This window comes from Lonchura striata, chromosome 1, assembly GCF_050655825.1.
Source record: "Lonchura striata isolate lonStrDom1 chromosome 1, ASM5065582v1, whole genome shotgun sequence".
NCBI lineage: Eukaryota > Metazoa > Chordata > Aves > Passeriformes > Estrildidae > Lonchura > Lonchura striata.
The window spans coordinates 73850516-73869393 of NC_140703.1; the positions used below are offsets into that span (position 1 = coordinate 73850516).

Consider the following 18878-nt stretch of genomic DNA (forward strand, 5'->3'; position numbering starts at 1 on the left):
AAGGAGTCAAAAATAAATTTCTATCATCCAACAATAGACTATCATTAATCTGTAGTCCTGTAAGACCATAAATGTGCAGGTAAACTGGAAAAAACCCCAAACCACTCTACTAGTATTTTCCTACTAAAGATGTCAAAGGGGCTGAATGTGATGCCGTGGTTTAGAAATGCACAAGTACAAATCATTCTACGTTTTAGCACATTAGCTTATCAACGTTAATGAAGATTCGAGTCTGAGGACAATCATGTAGACATTATATTTGTAACTTGCTAAACAGAAGTCCAGGAAAAAATGGTGGCAGTATAGCAGAAAGAGCCCTATGGGAGTGCAGAAAGAATCAGGGAAAATTAAACCTGATAGAAGACACCCAGAGAGGCTGTCCCGGGCTTTCAGAGCCCGGAGTCGGTGCTGGACCTGTCCAAGAGCTGCAGCACCAGGACGAGCCGGAGAGGCTCCCCGAGACTGCAGCGCGGTGCTCCATCCTTTCTGCAGTTTAGAGGAAAACACTGATTTCGCTCAGTAAGACAGAGCATGCCTAAAGCACAGAATGTCAGAAAGCCTGGGGGTGCATTTCGCCCTTTTATCTTTGCGTTCTTCCCGTCCCGCTGCTGTTTAAAATGCTGTGAGCAGCCGCAGGTAAAGCACACTGAAGTCCGCAGCCTCGCCCCAGCAACAGAGCGACACTGCCCCAAGAGACCTGTGCAAAGGGCACCAGCGGGAGCACCCGGGAGGCACCTGGAGCTGCGGGGCACCCGCGGGAGCCGGGACAGCCCCGGCCCGGCCCCGGAGCGGGTCCCGCCGCCGCTTCCCGCCCGGACAGCCCCGGCACCAACCGGGGCACGGCCGCCGCTGTGGGTGCCCATCAACCGCCTTCCCGCCGCGGAGGCTCTTGGGAGCTGTAGTCCCAATCCGACCAGCTGCAAGGCGGCCCTGCGGCGCTCGAACTACAGCTCCCAGCATGCGCGGCGGCGGGGCGGTGCCCGCCTGTGGCGCCGGGAGGCTGTGCGATGGCGGCAGGTTTGTAATAGGGGGAGAAGGCTGTGGCAGTCGCAGTCGGGCGCGATTGCGGTGGCGGCCTGAGGAGCGGGGCCGGGGCGGCTGCCTCGCTATAGGCGAGGGGCCGCGGGTCGGAGCTGTCGTGAAGCGGCTGCTTCGGGGCTGGGGGCGCGCTTGGGTCGTGCTCCGTGGGGGCGGTGTCAGTGTCGGTGTCAGTGTGAGTGAGTGAAGGAGGGCGCTGGGCCCGGCGGCTCGGCTGAGGAGCGGGGCTGTGCTCACATCCCCGCCGTCGACCTGTGTGGGCATCCCTTTGTCCCTCATCCCCTTGGCGGGACGAATCGGCCTGCTCCCTGCCGGCTGCTCCGGTTGGCACGAAGGTGCTGCTGCTGTAGATTTCACGGGGGGGTTTAGACTGGCAGGCGGCGTCCAGAGGGTCTCCAGAGGGCACGGGGAAAACAGAGCGTGGACCTTGCAGAGTTCAATTTGCCACTGCGGGAATTGCACCTCGCTGGGAAACGGAAGGCAGTCGTTTCTATACGAAACATTTCTAGAATGTTTTTCCCAGTCGCGGTTTCAAGCTCTTGTTGGAAGGATAAGTACTTCGACTGCGGGAAAACGAAGTGAGAGCTGGCATGGGCTGATCTCTTGGGAATGAGGAAGCTTTAAGGAGTTATTTCCTGATTAGCAGGACTCTTGAACGTGGGCTGCTGTGGGTGTCTGTCCTTGGTGCCCTGGCCCCTTTTCTCTTCTGTATTCCCCCTGACACACAGGCGGAGAATTCTTTGCCCTGGGATTACTTTGAGAAAGCACAGCTAAGCGGCCCGGCTCCTGGTGCCACACTGTCACCAGCAGCAGTTTTGTCTTTTTCTTCCTAAGAGAGGAAATAACTTCCTTCCTACATTAATTTATTCATGTTTTATGGCGCTTGTAGGATTTGTTGCTGTATTTAAACTTTCCTTTGGATGGATTTTAAAGAAGCTTTTTGGGAGAAGGATGATAGCAGGCAGCGTAGTTGCAGCATTCCCATGAGAAACTAAGGAAGATGTGAAAATGATAAGTGTTGCATTGAAATACATACAGGAAAGTGTTTGTATTTAGATGGACATATCTGAAACTGCATTAATATGGAGGTCATGTGGTGGACATCTCTCAGCTCATCAAATCACTTCTTTTGTTGCAAATGTTTAAAAAAGTTCTGAATCCCTCCCAGTACTACTGAAGAAAATATTACATACAGCTTTATGGTATTTGAGATTATATTGGCTGCACTCAAATAATGCAATTAAGAGTTGGATTATATTGATTTTCTGCACCAAAAATGTTTGTTACTTATTATCCAAATTGTTTCTATTGACTATGACTTATTTTTATAAATACACTAGGTTGGTTGTAAGAGAGTAACTTTCTTTTTCTGGGAATCTGTTATTATAAATTTCTGATTTTATCTTCCTAATTTCTAGGTGCTAGAAGCAGATAGAGAACTGTCCATACCAACTACCTGGAACTTTGAAAGTTATATTGTTTTACATCTACAGAGCATAATATTACTGTGTTAATGCTGATCAGCAAAGAAATTGAAATACAATTTGCAAGATGCCAACTGTTGAAAATCTGAGTGGTGAGCAAAACTTCAGTGCACATTGGATGCTTAATAGTACCCGTGCCGGAGTCTTATTAGGGCCTAGTTTTGCTGGTTTGAACTTTAAGAAAGAATATTTATTACCTGGACCTGAAAACATCTCAGCTTTACCTGAAGAAGTGCTGCATCTTTCAGACAACTGTTCTGTAAGTGATGACTCTCTGTGTGAAGAGTCTGCCAGCTCCCAGGCACTTCAGCAATGTACCACTGGAACACCTTTTCCAGTAGCAGCTGGAAACATAGAAGGCTGTAAACCAGACTCAGTCCATGGTGAAGTGGATGGTCAGAAGAAATCCAGTCACAGTGATCCACTCTTACAAAAGCTTGAACAGGTAATAAATATGCCTAGGATTCCTTGATATACTTACAGTAAGATTTATTTTGTTTCTGCATGTGATTTGTCATGCCTGTAAGCAAGCAAACCCCTTGCAAGGAATGTATAGGCCACAGCAAGCTTAAAAAGCAAATCCTAAGTTCCAGTTATGCTCACATGAAAGTTGGTGTACTCCTCATTACGTGCATTTACTGAGAGTGTAACTACTGTTGTTTCCAGGCAGCACAAATTCCAGTTTAAAATGAAATCGTTCTTAAGATAATTTTTCCTGGAAAGGTGCACACAGTTCTACAGTGTTTCTTCACTTGAGGCTGTGGAAATGGGGTGCTGGTCATTACAGTGGTAGTGCTTGACTACACGTATTCACAACAGTGCAGTTGAATGTTCTTGTATCTATAGCAACATCTTTTGTTAGTTCTCAAAGCAGGTGTGACATAAGGAGATATGTTCGTGTTGAATGTGATAAAGTATACAAGACATCAGGATAAAAAACTGCCTGGAATTGCTGGAATTGTAATGCTGTTATGTTACTTAGGTTTTTTTTTTCTAATGCAAATGTGTCAGTCAATCCACTGTAAGTGCCTGTTCACTTAAAGCCCTTCCCAAATACTTGATATAAATTGTGTTAGCTGGAAGTCTTCAGCAGCACTTTAGTACGTCTTGCAGTTAAGGACTAAGAAGTCCTTGTCCACTCTGCCAGCAGCTACATCACCATAAATCCCTATGTCTGTTCACTGGAGTGGAGAGAGGGAGTGTGTGTGTCTCCAGAGTAGAATTTCACAAATTACCAGGTGTTACAAAAGTTTTCTCCTGTATTTTACATGATAGGAGAATACTTACCCACTTTTTAGATATTGTCAATAGTAACAATCAGTGGCTAAATAAATATTAGCCGATTTATCGGTATCTTAAGAGGAATTATTAAGTGTCCTTAGAAAGTTATTGACAATCTATAACAAAATAATTCTGTGGTACATTCTAAATAAACCTAACCTCTAATATATTTATTTATTTGTTGGAAAAGCTGAAGGAATTGCAGCAGCAGAAACAGGAACAGTTAAAGAAACAACAGATGGAACAACTGCAAAGGTTAATGGAAGAGCAACAGAAGCTACTTAGCATGGTCTCTGGCCAGCCAGCAGCTCTTGGTAAGTGGAGAAAGAAAGCACATGATGCACTTTGAATAAACTGAAAAATTTAATCTCGTTTTCCAGTTAAAATCTGAAAGTGTCTTCTGGGTTCTTCATGTTAAGATTACTTGATTAGTCAAAGATAAATGCTGCATTTCTTCAGTGCCTGAAAATTGAGTGCTACTGAAGAAGGAATACTGTCCTATTTTTATAAAATGCCAGCTGTAATTGTGGTTTGATCAATATGTGCTATGATGGTGGCCCTTCCTTCAAAGTACATGTATTGAAGTGTAAAACAATTACTTTCCTTTCTGATTAGCTGCTTCTCACAGTACTTTTGATTGCTTTAAGCTTTCAATGTAGCCAAATGAAGTGGTCCCTCCTTGTTTCTGCTCACACATATCACATTCAGGTGATGAACTGAACCAGAATAGAGAGCTGATCTATATTTAAAAACAGAGACTTGTAACCTGTATCAGTTTTTCAGTCTTGTTTTCTGGGTGCAAGGAGATGGGACAGCTCTTGCCTGGGAAAAACTTTGAGAGCAGTGCCAGTCCAACCTGATTTAAATGATTGTCTTTCACTCTGCCTACCTGAGAAGATTAAATTAGGGCTTATTTTGGGACAAGAAAATCAAGATTGCCTAATCACTTATTCTTGGTCAGTGACATAAGGTTGGAGGCTGGGTGATCAATCCTGCCCCTTCAGTGCCATTTCTTTTCTCCTGTGGAGCATGAGTTTTGTGATACAAATAGAATGACACAGCCATTTTATTCCTTCTCCTTTCAAGGTTGTACTGTAATGGCTGAAAGTCAAAAGCTGAGACCTGGGCATTCCACAGGCTTAGCACCTTTACCTCAGTTGCCATCGTCTGGATATCAGAATATCTTTGAAGACAGAGCTCATGCTCTGGTTGTTTCTTCCCATACACAAGACAACAATTCTTTACAAAAGATGAACAGAGAATGCAACTCATCTTTGAAGAACAATCTTTCAGAAGTGTCTGCCTGTGAAAAACAAGGTCTGTGTGTGCCTCTGAAAAGGCCAAATCTTTTGAAAAACAAGGAAGACAAATACATTACTGCTTAGTCATTTACAGAAAGATAACGTGATGTGTGGTGCTTTTTTTCTCCTTGTTACTGGGAGTAATTTTCTGCTACTTATTTTGAAAGTTTTAAGATTTTAGTTTACTTGGTATGTTGGTTTGTTTACTGACAGCTTATGGACCTCAGAATGTTCCTGTTGTCTGTTCGAGTTTGGCTAAAAGCAGCACGAGCCAAAAATCAAATACTTCTCAATTTATGCATATATAAATGTGGGAAACAAGAAGCTTGATAAGAGAGATCACCAGTACAGCAGATATCAGCATTTGTTCAGTTACATTTTTAAGCCATACATTAACAATAGCAAAGCAGATGAATAATCAGAATGGATTATTTAAGGTCTGTGGAAATTTTTAATGCATAGTTGCTTATTCCATTAAAAAGAAAGTGCAAATTCAAATAAGAATTAATTTGGGGAAATCTTAGAACTCTTTTATGTAGGAATTCAGATGACATGGCCATGAAGCTCTCTTCTGGTTTTCATGTGACCTGAATGCTGTTTAAAGTATGTGCTGAAAACTGATTTGTTGTTGGGATGAAAAAAAACCCAACTCTGTTGCTTCCACAGGAAAAAACATGTGGTGTCCAGAAAAAAAGATGGGATTATTAATGGAGAGTGAAGATAATTACACTGATCCTTTAGGTGTGGGAAGCACAGATGTCTCTGAAAATTCCCGTGGAGGTGATCAGTTGTTGACTAATGCAGAGGAAAGGTAATTCAGACTATGATTATGCATTTTTTATCAAATTACACAAGTTTGGTTGAATTCTGAGTCCTGAATGAAAGAGTGTGATACTCTGAATTTGTGCAATTTCTTAACAAAGGATTTGATTTTTCTGGGTACTGTGGAGATGTGTGGTGAGAGAGGCTCTTGCTTGGAATTGCTTGTGCTGTAAAAGATTAAATGTTGTATGTTGGATGAAGAACTGTATGTGTAGCCTGGGGTAATGACAGCTTAGAAGCACCTTTCAGTATAGCTGGGTATATAAGCAGGTTAGGATTGCTGTTCCCAGTTTGATTTATTACAACCTCCTATCCACTGTTATGTTCTGAAAGTAGTAATGTGAAGGGAGAGGGTGAGGCTGTGACTTTTTGGTTGATTATGGGGAGTTATGATTGTTTGAAATGTCCAAGGCCAGGCTGGACAGGGCTCTGAGCTACCTGGTCTAGTGGAAGGTGTCGCTGCCCACTGTTGGGAGGTTGGAACAGGATGATCTTTAAAGTCTTTTCCAACCCAAACCATTCAGTGATTATGTTATTCTATAAAATATGGCTCTGTCTCCCCTGGGGTAGGTTTTGCCCACCTCCAGCCTGCTTTCTGGGGTGGGCAGCAGCATGAAAAAGCAGAGAAAGCCCTGATGCTGTACAAGCAGGGTTCAGTAAAAGTTAAAATGTTATGCTATCGGTACTGTTAGCTATCAAAAAAGCTCACTCCGTGCCAGTCAGACCCAGCACTCCTGTGAAGGAGGAGGAGGAATATCAAAGAGGGAGACAGGGAATGTTATTTCAGTTGCATTCCTGAGTGGAAAGGTGATACTGTAGGAATTGGCAGTGTGACTAAATGATGAGTGGAAGTTTGGTGATTTGTCCAAGGAAGGGGTAATTAAGAAAAGCAGTGAAAGAAAAAGCAACAAAACCTGCATACAGTGTCTTTCAGATAGATATTAACTATTGCAGGGATTGGATAAACATGTTAAAATGCATTTCTCAGATTAACTTAATGCCTAAGAACCTCAGAATTTGTCATCTTTTATGCAATTACACCATAGGTCTTTGACTACCAGTGATGTTAAACATAGTTATTTTATACAGAATTATAAGAGTTGTGTTTGTAATTACTCTAGACCTATTAAAACTGCAATACATGAGAAGAAACAAACTTTTGAAGAATTCTTGGAAGAACAGATACAACTAGAAGAACAACGTCTGGAGCAGAACCAGAAGTTACAGGTTATTTATTATTACTTTAAAGACCTTCATTTTTCTTTATATATTGTGCCGAGATGTGATAGCTGCTTTATAAGTGTACAAGGAAAATGCTGGCAAAGAAAGCTAACACTGAATGCAACATTCACAGTGTGAAAAATAATAAGCCCCAAATATTTCACTTGCTTAAGTCTTCAGAAATCCAGTAGAAATGTACCATGTAAATTTCTCCTGATATCTGGGATTTATTTGAAGAAATATTCAAACTGTGTAAAGAGCTTTTTAACATTTTATTGTTTGCTTTTCTTTACTCAGGAGACAAATGGATCAGCTGTCCAAAAACCAGTGATCAAGAGACCCTTCCTGAAAAGAGGGGAAGGTTTAACAAGATTCACTAATGCCAAGTCTAAAATGACAAAACTTGGAGAAAACACCTCAAAACTTCAACAGAGGGCTTTAGATGATAGAAATGTTATTAAAGTGGATAAATTACAAATACAGAAAAAACCTGTGCTTCCTGGCAAAGAACTGGTTTCTGAAAATCCTTTTGCACCATGTAAAAAAACCAACCACCCCAATAAAGTAAAACGTTGTCCTATTCAGAAGACAGTGGTACTCAAGAATCACAATGGAGAAAATATCTTGCCATTAGAAACAAGAATGCCATCAGGAAAAAATCATGATGGACAGATGAGAGATTCTTATCCATCAGAAATTAACAACAAAATAGAAAATACAGACAACAGAGTAGAATTTGCTAAGTCTAACACTGGCAAAATCAAAAACAAATTACCTGGTGCTGAAAAGTATCAGTTGTCTCAGGAGCTGACCAGTGCCTTTTCTAATTCTAAATGTCCCATAGGTCACCCTGTAAAAGATTCAGAACTGTCTTTTGAACTTTCATTTCAGAATAAACTGGAGAACTGGGAAAAAGAAAAAGAAAAAGAGAATCTAGAATTAGATGAATTTTTGTTTCTAGAACAAGCTGCAGATGAAATATCTTTCTCAAGTAATTCTTCATTTGTGCAAAGGATCTTGGAACGAGACCAGCAAACTTCAAAAGGCCGTAGGATGTCTTCTACTCCTATCAAGGCAAAGCAGCAGCAAGTCAAGGTGCTGGCTGTCAAACTTACAAAAGAGACAAATAAAAGGGCAGACTGTGTGGCACAGGAAAATATAAATGATAGCCCAGTTATGCATACAGCCTCAAATTCAGGAACAGATTTTAGAATGAAGGATCCATTGAGTAAAACAGATGGTGTAATATTCTCAGCCTCTTCCATGAAAACAGCTCCTGCTTTAAAAAGTAATCACTGGATTGTAAATGAAGATAAGAGTGAGTGTAACAGTGATACTGCTACAGATTCTGACAGTGAATTTGGGGCCACATTAAAGCATGACAGCAAAGATGCTAAGACAGCCCTTGTGAACCGTAGAGAAAGTGATCCAGAATTTTTTGATTGTGGAAGTTCTGTTGCAGACATCAGCAAAGAGAGCAAAAATGGGGATGCTGACCTTGGGTTGTCAGACAAGGATTGTGGTGCACTGTCAAAGCAAAAGCTTAGAAAAGCTACAGAAGATCAAAGAAGCATGTCTTGTATAAGTAGGAATAGGTTTGAATTTGATGATGAAAGAACATGGAGTGATCTTGATGAAAATTATGTTAGCATTGATTTACCTGAAAAATATACTAAAACACCTTTGCAGATGGACTTTTCCTTTAAGAATGATACAACTGTCCCAGACAAAGCAATAAAGAGAAAAGTTGCCTCAAAGAAAGGAGATGAAATGTCAAAAGAGTCTGCAGTGGACAGTGATACAAATGGACCTCCTGTATCAAACCTGATGATGAAACTGTTTCCTTCACTGAAGCCAAAGCAGAAGGCAGGCTGCCATCCAGAGCATGAAACCAAATCAAATGTGGAACCAGAGCTGGGAGGTGAGAGAAGAGCAACTGGTAGGAAGTGGTGAGGAAGGCGTATCACGCAAGTCTTCCCTAATAGTGCTTAAGTTCCAAACTGAAATTACACCAGAGGGTTTAAGTACAGACTTCTGCTGTGAGAAATGGCCCTATTCTCCCCCTACATCTCTGGTTGCATGTCTGAGGCCAGATCTAACAATTACACAGCTTGCAGAATGACTCTGATTGGTGAAAACAACTTCTTAAAAAATGATCTAATTGGTGGGTTGGGGTTTTTTTCCCCTCTGGAGGCTTCAGCTCATTGAAACAACTTGATCTGAAGCTGCTTGATCACTGTTTATGAATGGAGGAAAATACCAAGAGCAATCTGAAAATGAAGTGGTACCTTCCTTTCCACCACAGTAGGGTAATGCTATTCACTGCTAGGTTAACTTTTTCCTCTCATGGAATATAAGGGAGTGGCAGATTTTCTGGGTTTTCTGAGAGTAGTATAATATCTACAGAATTCATGTGGAATATGAGAAATATAGATTGATTTTTCTGCTTTGCCCAAGTTTGATTTCATCTATATGGTTACAGTCTTTGCAGAACTGCCTCTAAAACCCCCTGTTGCAGCTCTTGCATTTCTGCTATCATTAAAAATGGAGTTGTTCAGTGAAGGCATGATGGCACAGCCTTGTATTTAAATCTTCTGTCACTGAGATTGTGATCTTGGTTTCAGACTCTGCTCCAGTGAATGTTTAGGATTTTGTTTAGGTTTTTATGGTAAGCCAGTTGATGTAATATTTTTGGATTTCAGTAAAGCCTTTGATTTCACCTCTCTCAGTACCCTTCTGAACAAAATGTCCAGCATTCAGCTGGATAAACACATTTTGTGATGCAGCTGGCTCATAGGTCAGGCACAAAGGGTTACCAGGAATGGGGTGACATCAGACTGGTGACTTGTCACTACTGGGGTTCCACAGGGCTCCATCCTCTGTCCTGTGCTCTTTAACATCTTCATAAATGACTTGGACACAGAACTGGAAGGAATACTAAGTTTGTCAGCCATACTAAATGGGGAGGAGCTGTTGACTCACTCAAAGGCAGGGAGGCTGTGCAGATAGACCCGGACAAATGAGAGGGCTGGGCAACCACCAACCAGATGAAGTTCAACACGGGAAAGTTCTGGATTCTGCACCTGGGGCAACACTGGATGTACAGATAGACTGGGAAATGAGATGCTGGAGAGCAGTGCCACACAAAGGGACCTGGGGGCCCTGGTCTGTGGCAAGTTGAACATGAGGGAACAGTGCCCTGGCAGCCAGGAGGGCCAACCCTGTCCTGGTGGCACCAGGCACAGCATGGCCAGCTGGGCAAGGGAGGGGATTGTCCTGCTCTGCTCTGCACTGGGACAGCCTCACCTCCAGTGCTGGGGGCAATTCTGGGTGCCACCATATAAAAAAGACATTAAAGTATTAGAGAGTGTCCGAAGGAGGGCCGCAGGGATGGTGAAGGGTCTGGAGGGGAAGCCTTGTGAGGAATGGCTGATGTCACTTGGTGTGTCCTGCTTGGAGAGGAGGAGACTGAGGAGAGAGCTCATGGCAGTCTGCAGCTTCCTTGTGAGGGGAAGAGGAGGGGCAGGCACTGATCTCTGCTCTGTGGTGAGCAGTGCCAGGACCTGAGGGTGAAACACAGGGCTCACTTGACATCATCACCTTAGCATAAATATGAATTAAGAAAAACTTAAGTGTAATTACTGTGTCTGACTGTAACTACTTTTGCAAGCAGAAGCCTAGCCCTAGCAGGCTAAAGTGGTAAGAAAGGAAAGGAATATTGGCTGTCACAAAAGGCTAGAAAAATGCAAAGTCATAGGGTTTGTTTTCATAGATAGAAAATAGAAGAAGGTAATCACTAAACAGTTATAGGAAAGCATGACAGCTGTTATATGAATATGATTAATATGTTAGATAGGAACTATGTACTGTGTTTGTAGCCCTAGCATAAAGAAACCACACATTATGTAAGACCCCAAGCCTTAAACCAGCAGCTTTTAGATAAGCAAACAAACAAGGGTGTATGCCAGAACTGTGAAGTATAAAAGTCTGTGTAAAATGAACCCCAGTCAGACGTGCACATGGAGGTGCTAACCTCTGCAGGTTCTCTGAGCACCAGTAAAGGTGTGCTTTACTTTACATAAAGTAGATGCCTTTGAATCAAGGGAATGGCCTGAAGTTGTGTTAGGGGAGGTTCAGGTTGGCAATTACCTGGATATTACCTTACCACCCCGGAGGCTGGTTGGGCGCTGGAACAGGCTCCCCAGGGAAGTGGTCACAACACCAGCCTGACAGAGTTCAAAAAGTTTTTGGACAATACACTCAAGTACATGGTGTGACTCTTGGGGATGTACTGTGCAAGGCCAGGAGTTGGGCTTGATGATCCTTTCGGATCCCTTCCAACTCAGGATATTCTGTGATTCATATGAAAGCTACTACTTCTGCTTATTGTTTTGTGTTTCTGCTTATTGATTGTGTAGGCTTGTCTAAAGATGGTTGCTAAAAGTTTGCAGGAAGAGGGGTAGGGTTCAGGTTTTTTTACAGCATTTCAGAGTATTTAATGGTGAGCAAAGAAACCACCTACACAGCAACATCACTATTTTGTTGATTCTGTTGCATACTCAGACTCTGAAGTAGTGACAGAACAGAAAACTGGGATGGGAAAAAAGACCACAAAAACCCCTCCCTATTATCAGCCTCTGCAACAGATTCCACATCAGGGATGGGCGTGGACAGACTTTGTAGTGACTAAAACTTGGAAAAACTTACAACCATAGACTTTCCTGTTTGATATACCCTACGCCATCATACTGTATACAAGCACCTGCCACATATATGCGGTATGTACCTACATATGGGCCGTATACACTCCTTACACCCTTATACCTTCATTTTATTTATCTGGTTTGACCTGAAGCTCTTCAAATTCCAATTCCAAATATAGCTTTAGTTCTACCAAGATGAAAGATACACTCAGTACTTAAAAGTGCTACAAAAGTGATGGACCTACTCCATATTTGAGGTACTTGAATAAATAGTGCAGAGTATTGTAAAACAAAACTACTGTGTTATTTGGATAGTAGAAGTTTTTTTTGCAAAATTACTGCTGTCTCTAAAATAGTATTTACTTGGATTTTCTTTTTTTAATTTTTAAGCTGGTGTGTGATAATTGTTCACTTCAGTCTTATGAATGCCATTTGGATAATGTGCATGTGGCTGTGCTTTGACAGGAAACACTGTTCCATCCCAGTTACTGAGAGAGAGACTCGCTGAGCTGGAAAAAGAAATTGAGAGATTCCGAACTGAAAACTCAGTTCTGAGTAAACTCCGTGAAGAAAGAGAGCACGCCCTGGCATGTATCAGGTAATTTTTACTCAAAACATTTTGGTGCGTTCACTTGCATAGCGTGTTGCAGACTCTCTTAATGCCCAGTTACCAACTGCACAGGTAAACAATTCACGTGCTTCAGTTACAGTAGAGATAGGACTACACACAAATTGTTGCTCTATGGGTGTGTTAAACTGTAATAATTACACACAATTTAATAGTGTTAAGAACCCCTGCTTAATTAATATGATGTCCCTAAAGGGTGTATTTTGGAGAATTGATACTTTTGTTCTAAAGGATAATACAATCCTGAGTTAGCCTTGCAGAACTGGTCTTAATTCTTTTGCTTTGGATTTGATATTTGTGTGTACACACTGAGCATCTTTTAATTTGAACAGGGGCATTTATAAGTGGCATATAGAAGAGAGTAATTTCCTCTGATGACATAAATGGGGCACATCTGTTCCTACCACAGCCACTTTTGTTTGGGAACAACATTGTGTCTTTGGCTAACATTTAATTTTTGACCACCTATAAGCAGATTCTTTTCTCAGGTGCTTTTGGGGGATGGTCTTCTAATATTTTGAAAAATGTAGCAAGATTTTAGCCAAAACTTTTCTAAATTCAGGCTAATGTTTGTGACTAGAAGATACAAAAATATATATTGTTAGACTTCAAACACCCACTGTGTGACAATTCTTACTCCTTAAATAAGTAATACCGTTTATAAGTAAGTCTTCCTGGGGGTAATGGATGCTGAATTGCAATCTGTGACCACAAGACACTGAGTCTTCACTTTCTTTCTCTAAAATCCTGATATAACGGAAATTTGGGCTAAAACAACTTTGTTTCATAATTATAGGAAAGAAATTGCAGACTTTGGACAGAAGAAAGCCCAAGAACTGGCTGAAATAGAAGAATATAAAAAAAAGGAAATTAAAAAATTGCAAAAGGAGCGTAAAGTTTTTGAAAAATACACCACAGAAGCTAGAGCAATTCCAGATAAAAAAGAACGGGATGAAATTCAGGTATAAAAATAAATTATTATTCTACTCCATGCAGGAACATGTAAGTTCACCCAAAGGCAGTCAAGAACTAAATTCTAACTTAGTTCAAAGACTACAAATGATTTCAAGATGGGAACTGCTAGCAGATGTAGGTTAGTGGTGAATTTAGCAGTACTCAATTAACAGTTAGACTCCACGATCTTAAAGTTTTCTAATCTAAATTATTCTAATTGAGGAAGGGAACTACAGTCTTTACAATGCTGTTTGATGGTTTTAAGGCAAAAACTCCTCATGAGCAAATTGTTTTGTCACACTTCCATACTAAGAACTGCTGGTGACTTATAGAATGATCTTCAGCTTTGAAATAAAATTACCAGAGTTGAAATGCTAAATTGGAAGTTTTTATTCGTGCTAGTGGGTCAAAGTTCAAACTAGAACTCCACAAAGGTTTTGTTCTGTCTATAGCTCTTCTACAATCCAATCTTCTACAATTTTCAAAGTTACATTTTATTGTCACTTATAGATCTTTAGGTTATCAGTGATGTAAGGAACAAGATCTGTTTCTTCATTGTCAGGATGTATGGTATATGAGATGCATAAAGCCATATTAAACATCACACAGGGATTTCCCTCTTCTTTCCCTACAAACTTCACTTCAGAAAACTGAATTGACATTTGCTAAACCAGGCAGATTTGCATGTGTGTTAGTGTCCTCCCTCTGTTTTCCTGTGCCAAGATTTTTGAAGGGACCTCCAGGGTAGCATTAAGGATTCTGTATTTCTGTCTCAAGTGTATATGTACTGGCCAATCTAGGAAGTGTAAAGTATGCCAAGAAAGCAAGAAAAACAATTCCTGTGATCAGAGTAGAGCTTATAAAGTTGGTAGTTTCAAGTAAATAATCACTCTTTCAGGAAAGGAAACTCTTCTTTACCTTTCACCCCTGCACTCTTAAGCTGATTTGACTTTTTTGCCATTTATGCCTTTTTTGCTTATGTTTATATTTATATTAGAAACTCAAATATATTTGATTATATTAAAAATGAAAACATGCATTTTTCTAAGGCTTTAAAACAGCAGATTGCAGAGTTACAGGAAGATCTAAAACGAAAAGAGGCAAAATGGTCTACCACCCATCGACGTCTGAAAGATCAAATAGAAGCTTTAGTAAATGAGAATTTTGAGCTAAAAGAGGAAATTAAAATTATGGAGAAGTTTCGTCTAGAAGCCTGGAAGAAAGCAGAAGCTGCTGGAAGCAAGAAAAAAATAGAAAATCCTGGGATGGGTCTAAATAGAGCAGAATCGGTAAGTTATAATTCTTTGTGCTTTAAATACCTTTGTGTGAATACTGGTGAGTTTTCTGTTATAAACTTGGACTCTAATAGCTACAGCTTAGCTGGTTACTTTTAATTTACTGATGTAGGGACTACACTAGTGGTGACAGACACAGAATTTTGTTAATGTCATATTCTCTGCAAATGTTAATGCTCCCAATGTGCAGCATCCCTTTTATTGAGGAGCTCATATTGGAAATGAAAAAATATGCAAGTATGAAAAAAAATAATTGATGGAGTCTAAGTTGTGAATCTCTGCCCCTTTGGGATCAACCAGGCAAATCAAGCAGTTCAAAATTAAATAAATTTTTGAAAGTATTATTCTGGATTGCTTGCATTAAATTAACATTCTGGAGCTGCTGATAGTGAGGGAGCTGATGGAAGAAGAGCTCCAAAGTGCAGCCTAGGCTACATCACACAAGCCCTTCTGTTGATCAAGTCTCAAAACTATCGTTTGTGAAGAAACCTTCCAGAAAATTTCATGTCATATGGTCTATGCATTTTTTTTACTCTGTATGAACAGTTATGATTACATGTCACATAAACAACAAATACTTCCTTTCTTTTAGTGTCTACCAAACAGAGACCTAAAAAGTCAAGCTGCATCTCTGCTTCTTCCAGTACAGAAGTGCAGCAAGATAAATGGCAAAAATTATTCACAAGCAAAAGGTAAAAATATTTGTCTATGCAGAAAATTCTGTTAAGTCTTTAAAATAAAATTAATGTGAAGTTTTGCTTTGTGGAGTGCATTGCCACCACAAAAGGAGAGAGTGGGAGCTCTCATGGGCTTGAGCATATGGATACATACCTCATAGGGTGGAATTCTAGAGAAAGCTGTGATTTCACTCGTTTTGGAGTGAAAAATGCTTCTGGTCATACCTGATGGTCTGGAGCACTGCAGAAGCTGCTTTCTATAATCAAAAATGACATTAATCACTGGTGTTCTCCAAGCTGCAGATGTTGGTTAGATCGGAGTCACCAAATGGTTTGTGTTGGAAGGGACCTCAAAGATCATCCAGTTCCAACCCCTTGCCATGGGCAGGGACACCTCCCACTAGACCAGGGTGCTCAGGGCCCCATCTATCCTGGCCTTGGACCATTCTTGGAAAGGAGCAACCTCAGCTTCTCTGGGCAATCTGTTCCAGTGCCTTGCTGCCCTGACAGTGAAGAATTTCTTCCTAATGTCTAGTGGAGCGTGTTGATAGCATCAGAACTGCTGTGTCTCTTCAGAACCTTCTGTTAGCAGGATTTGTAATCATATGGGCAATGCTGTGGCAGGTGTTCCTTGTTCACAGTTACTTAGTGTCTGACTTCCTAAGGGATAATCACATATGGAAAGTAACTGCAGGGTACTTTTTTGACACCTCTGACAGCTCATCCAACCATCATGTTATCTGTTTGAAAATAGAACTGAAGGTAGTTTTATTTGGTAATTTGATAGGAGAGACATGGAAAAAAATATGCTGATCAGTTCTCGTTAAAAGCTGATATTCATCTTCCTTTGTTCATTATAAGGCATCATTAATAATGTTGTCTAAATTTCTAGAAGGGGCAAATCCTTTGTAAATCTAGAGAGATGAAATAAGAGAGATGAAAAGTGCATTAAATGTCCATTGTAATGATTCTTCAGTTCTAGCTTCTTGCTAACACACAAAACAATGACAGGGATTGATTATTTTCTGGGCATCTGCTTTGATACTCTGCTTTGAGTTTCTACTGCAGTTAAGAAATGTGGGTGTGCTGTTCAGCTTGATCTCCTATATAATTGTAACTCTTAACCACTTAAAATTTCTCTGTCCAATTTACTTATTACATGTATCTCAGTAGGAAAACTTTCTAGAGCACCTGCATCAGGACCTGCTAATGAGAGAAACAACTCCGAGGCAATGACAGCACTAGAAGATTCTTCTCAGACTTCTATGGTAGTAAGTCCTGTGTCTTGATTTGATTTTCAAAGCAGAGAAGAAAAAGCCTAAAATAGAAAAGTTAAGGAGTATCTGGAGGGTGGCTGATGAGGCTGTTGACTCATCTTTTCATGTTCTTCAGCTTTTATTGTCATAATAGAAATGGCCATGTACCAGTCGATGAGGAGCGTTTTACCTTTATTACTTTGTATTTTTCCTGAGCCAAAGAATAATGCAGCTACTAGATAATCTCCTGTTCTTTTGAATTTTTTAGTTTTTGGGAGGGCTAAAGAAGGATGGATGTTCATATGCTCCATGTAGGGCAACTGTGCAAAGATCTTTGAAATAGTTTAATTCATTCTGAAATTAATTGCTGTAGGTAAGACTTTAGAGAACATGATTGTTTCATACTATGATGTGGATTTCTTAAGAAAATTGAGTACCATGTTACAGCACATCACTGAATTCCACTTTAGTCCAGACTACAACTGACCACAGATATCTAACGCTTGTTCAGTCTCCATCTCTTGTACCATTTGAATTATATTTGGAGTTGCTTAAACCTCAAATTGTCTTTAAGCCTCCCTATAGCCATCTTCCTTCTGTGATGCTCCTTGTTTCCTAAAATACCTGTCAGCCTAGAAAAAAAATATATAAAAACAAAGCTTGATTTGAGTTTTTGCTTGTCATCTCAGGACACTTCTAATGAAGCATACGTGTCAGCACCATCTGTTCCTGTATTTACAGGCAGTGAAGAGATACAGAGAGAAACTGCTTATCCTGATGGAAAGGTGAGATCTTGGCACTTGAAAATTCTGGAAGACACGTGGTGGGAAAGATGAGTGAGAATATGAGTATGAGGGCTTAATACTGATCTCACTCCTGTTTTCATTAGGTTGAGAAGGTTTTGAAAAATGGCTGTCACCTTATATTTTTCCCAAATGGAACATGGAAAAAAGTGGGCTCTGATGGGAAGACCATAACTATAACCTTCTTCAATGGAGATGTGAAACAGATTATGCCTGATCAAACAGTTGTAGGTATCCTGTATCTGCATTTTTCAGTAACTGCTTATTTATCTGCATGTATACACTCTTTAAAACTTCTCATTAGTTACACTAAATCTCAACTGTTGTCTGCAGATTTATTACTATGCTGATGCTAAGACTACTCACACTACGTACTCCAATGGCTTAGAGGTCTTGCAGTTTTCAAATGGACAAATAGGTAAAGAAATCATCCAACCCAACTGTCAGAATTATTGCCCAGATACAGATATTTATGTAATAAGCATATTGTCTCAAAATACATTTCAGAGAAACATTATCCTGATGGCAAGAAGGAAATAACCTTCCCTGATCAGACAATTAAGAGTCTATTTTCAGATGGCCAAGAAGAAAGTATCTTTCCTGATGGCACCATTGTTCGTGTGCAGCGGTGAGCTTTTCCTTCTGGGATCCCCTGGGCTGGGCACAGGAGCATTTGGGGCTCAATGACAGGGGCACTATATGGTGACAGGTGTGTTTCTCCATCTCCTGAAGGTTTACATTTCAATGGACTATACTGTGAACACATAGCTACTGCTTGAGTTTGGGGTGTTTTTTTTTTTTTTTTTTGGTAGCATGGAAGAGGCATAAAGACAGTGCATGGTCTCATACCCTAACCTAAGAGACTTCTCTATTTGTACATAATTCTAGAAAAAAAATACCTAGGAACCTGGCTGGTGTGGGAAGCAGGTGTGACTGACAGCAGATAACTGATAGTGCTCAAACTACCAAGTTTTAAACTTCCCTTGGACTTTTGCAGTGATGGATTTGATGCAGATAAAGTGCAGTGGAGGCTTTCAAGTACAAAGAAGTCGTATCAGTTTTGCAGAAACAGGTCTTTGACTATGAGCCAGCTGAGATGTTTAACAGATTTCTCTAAAAATACTGTCTTCCTTCATTTAGGTTTACATATCCAATGCTGGTTCTGAGACTAATCTTACACCAATGCATAATACTTTGGGTTTTTTTCCTCTTTAATACAGAGATGGAACCAAAACTATAGAGTTCAATAATGGCCAGAGAGAACTGCACACACCACAGTTTAAGAGACGGGAGTATCCAGATGGGACTGTCAAGACTGTGTACATGAATGGACAGCAGGAAACCAAGTATGTCTCTGGGAGAGTCAGAGTAAAGGACAAGGATGGTAATATTATCATGGACACTAAGTTATAGAC

At 40.5% G+C, this 18878-nt stretch overlaps 1 protein-coding gene across 5 annotated transcripts; it reads left to right on the top strand.

The window, feature by feature from the left end:
* The first annotated feature begins 986 nt into the window (after positions 1-986).
* On the top strand, positions 987-18876 carry CPAP (centrosome assembly and centriole elongation protein). Of its 5 annotated transcripts, none has more exons than XM_085581081.1 (17): positions 987-1017; positions 2457-2967; positions 3994-4117; positions 4890-5120; positions 5771-5915; positions 7048-7153; positions 7445-9068; positions 12316-12448; positions 13275-13440; positions 14482-14721; positions 15320-15419; positions 16575-16675; positions 17350-17445; positions 17550-17690; positions 17797-17881; positions 17971-18091; positions 18684-18876. In XM_085581081.1, the coding sequence occupies exons 2-17, from the start codon at positions 2590-2592 to the stop codon at positions 18874-18876; spliced, it is 3984 nt and encodes a 1327-aa protein (XP_085437207.1). In that variant the 5' UTR covers positions 987-1017; positions 2457-2589. The 5 variants fall into 5 exon arrangements, with proteins under 5 accessions (XP_085437207.1, XP_085437214.1, XP_077637606.1 ...); XM_085581088.1 differs by having other exon boundaries at positions 16575-16672; XM_077781480.2 differs by having other exon boundaries at positions 16578-16675.
* Positions 18877-18878: the final 2 nt, after the last annotated feature.

Bases quoted from the DNA above. Each gene is read 5' to 3' on its own strand.
- CPAP (XM_085581081.1), top strand. From the start codon at position 2,590: ATGCCAACTGTTGAAAATCTGAGTGGTGAGCAAAACTTCAGTGCACAT. The intron at 2,968-3,993 runs GTAATAAATATG...TTGTTGGAAAAG, and splicing joins TCTTACAAAAGCTTGAACAG to CTGAAGGAATTGCAGCAGCA. The intron at 17,882-17,970 runs GTAAAGAAATCA...AATACATTTCAG, and splicing joins GTTTTCAAATGGACAAATAG to AGAAACATTATCCTGATGGC.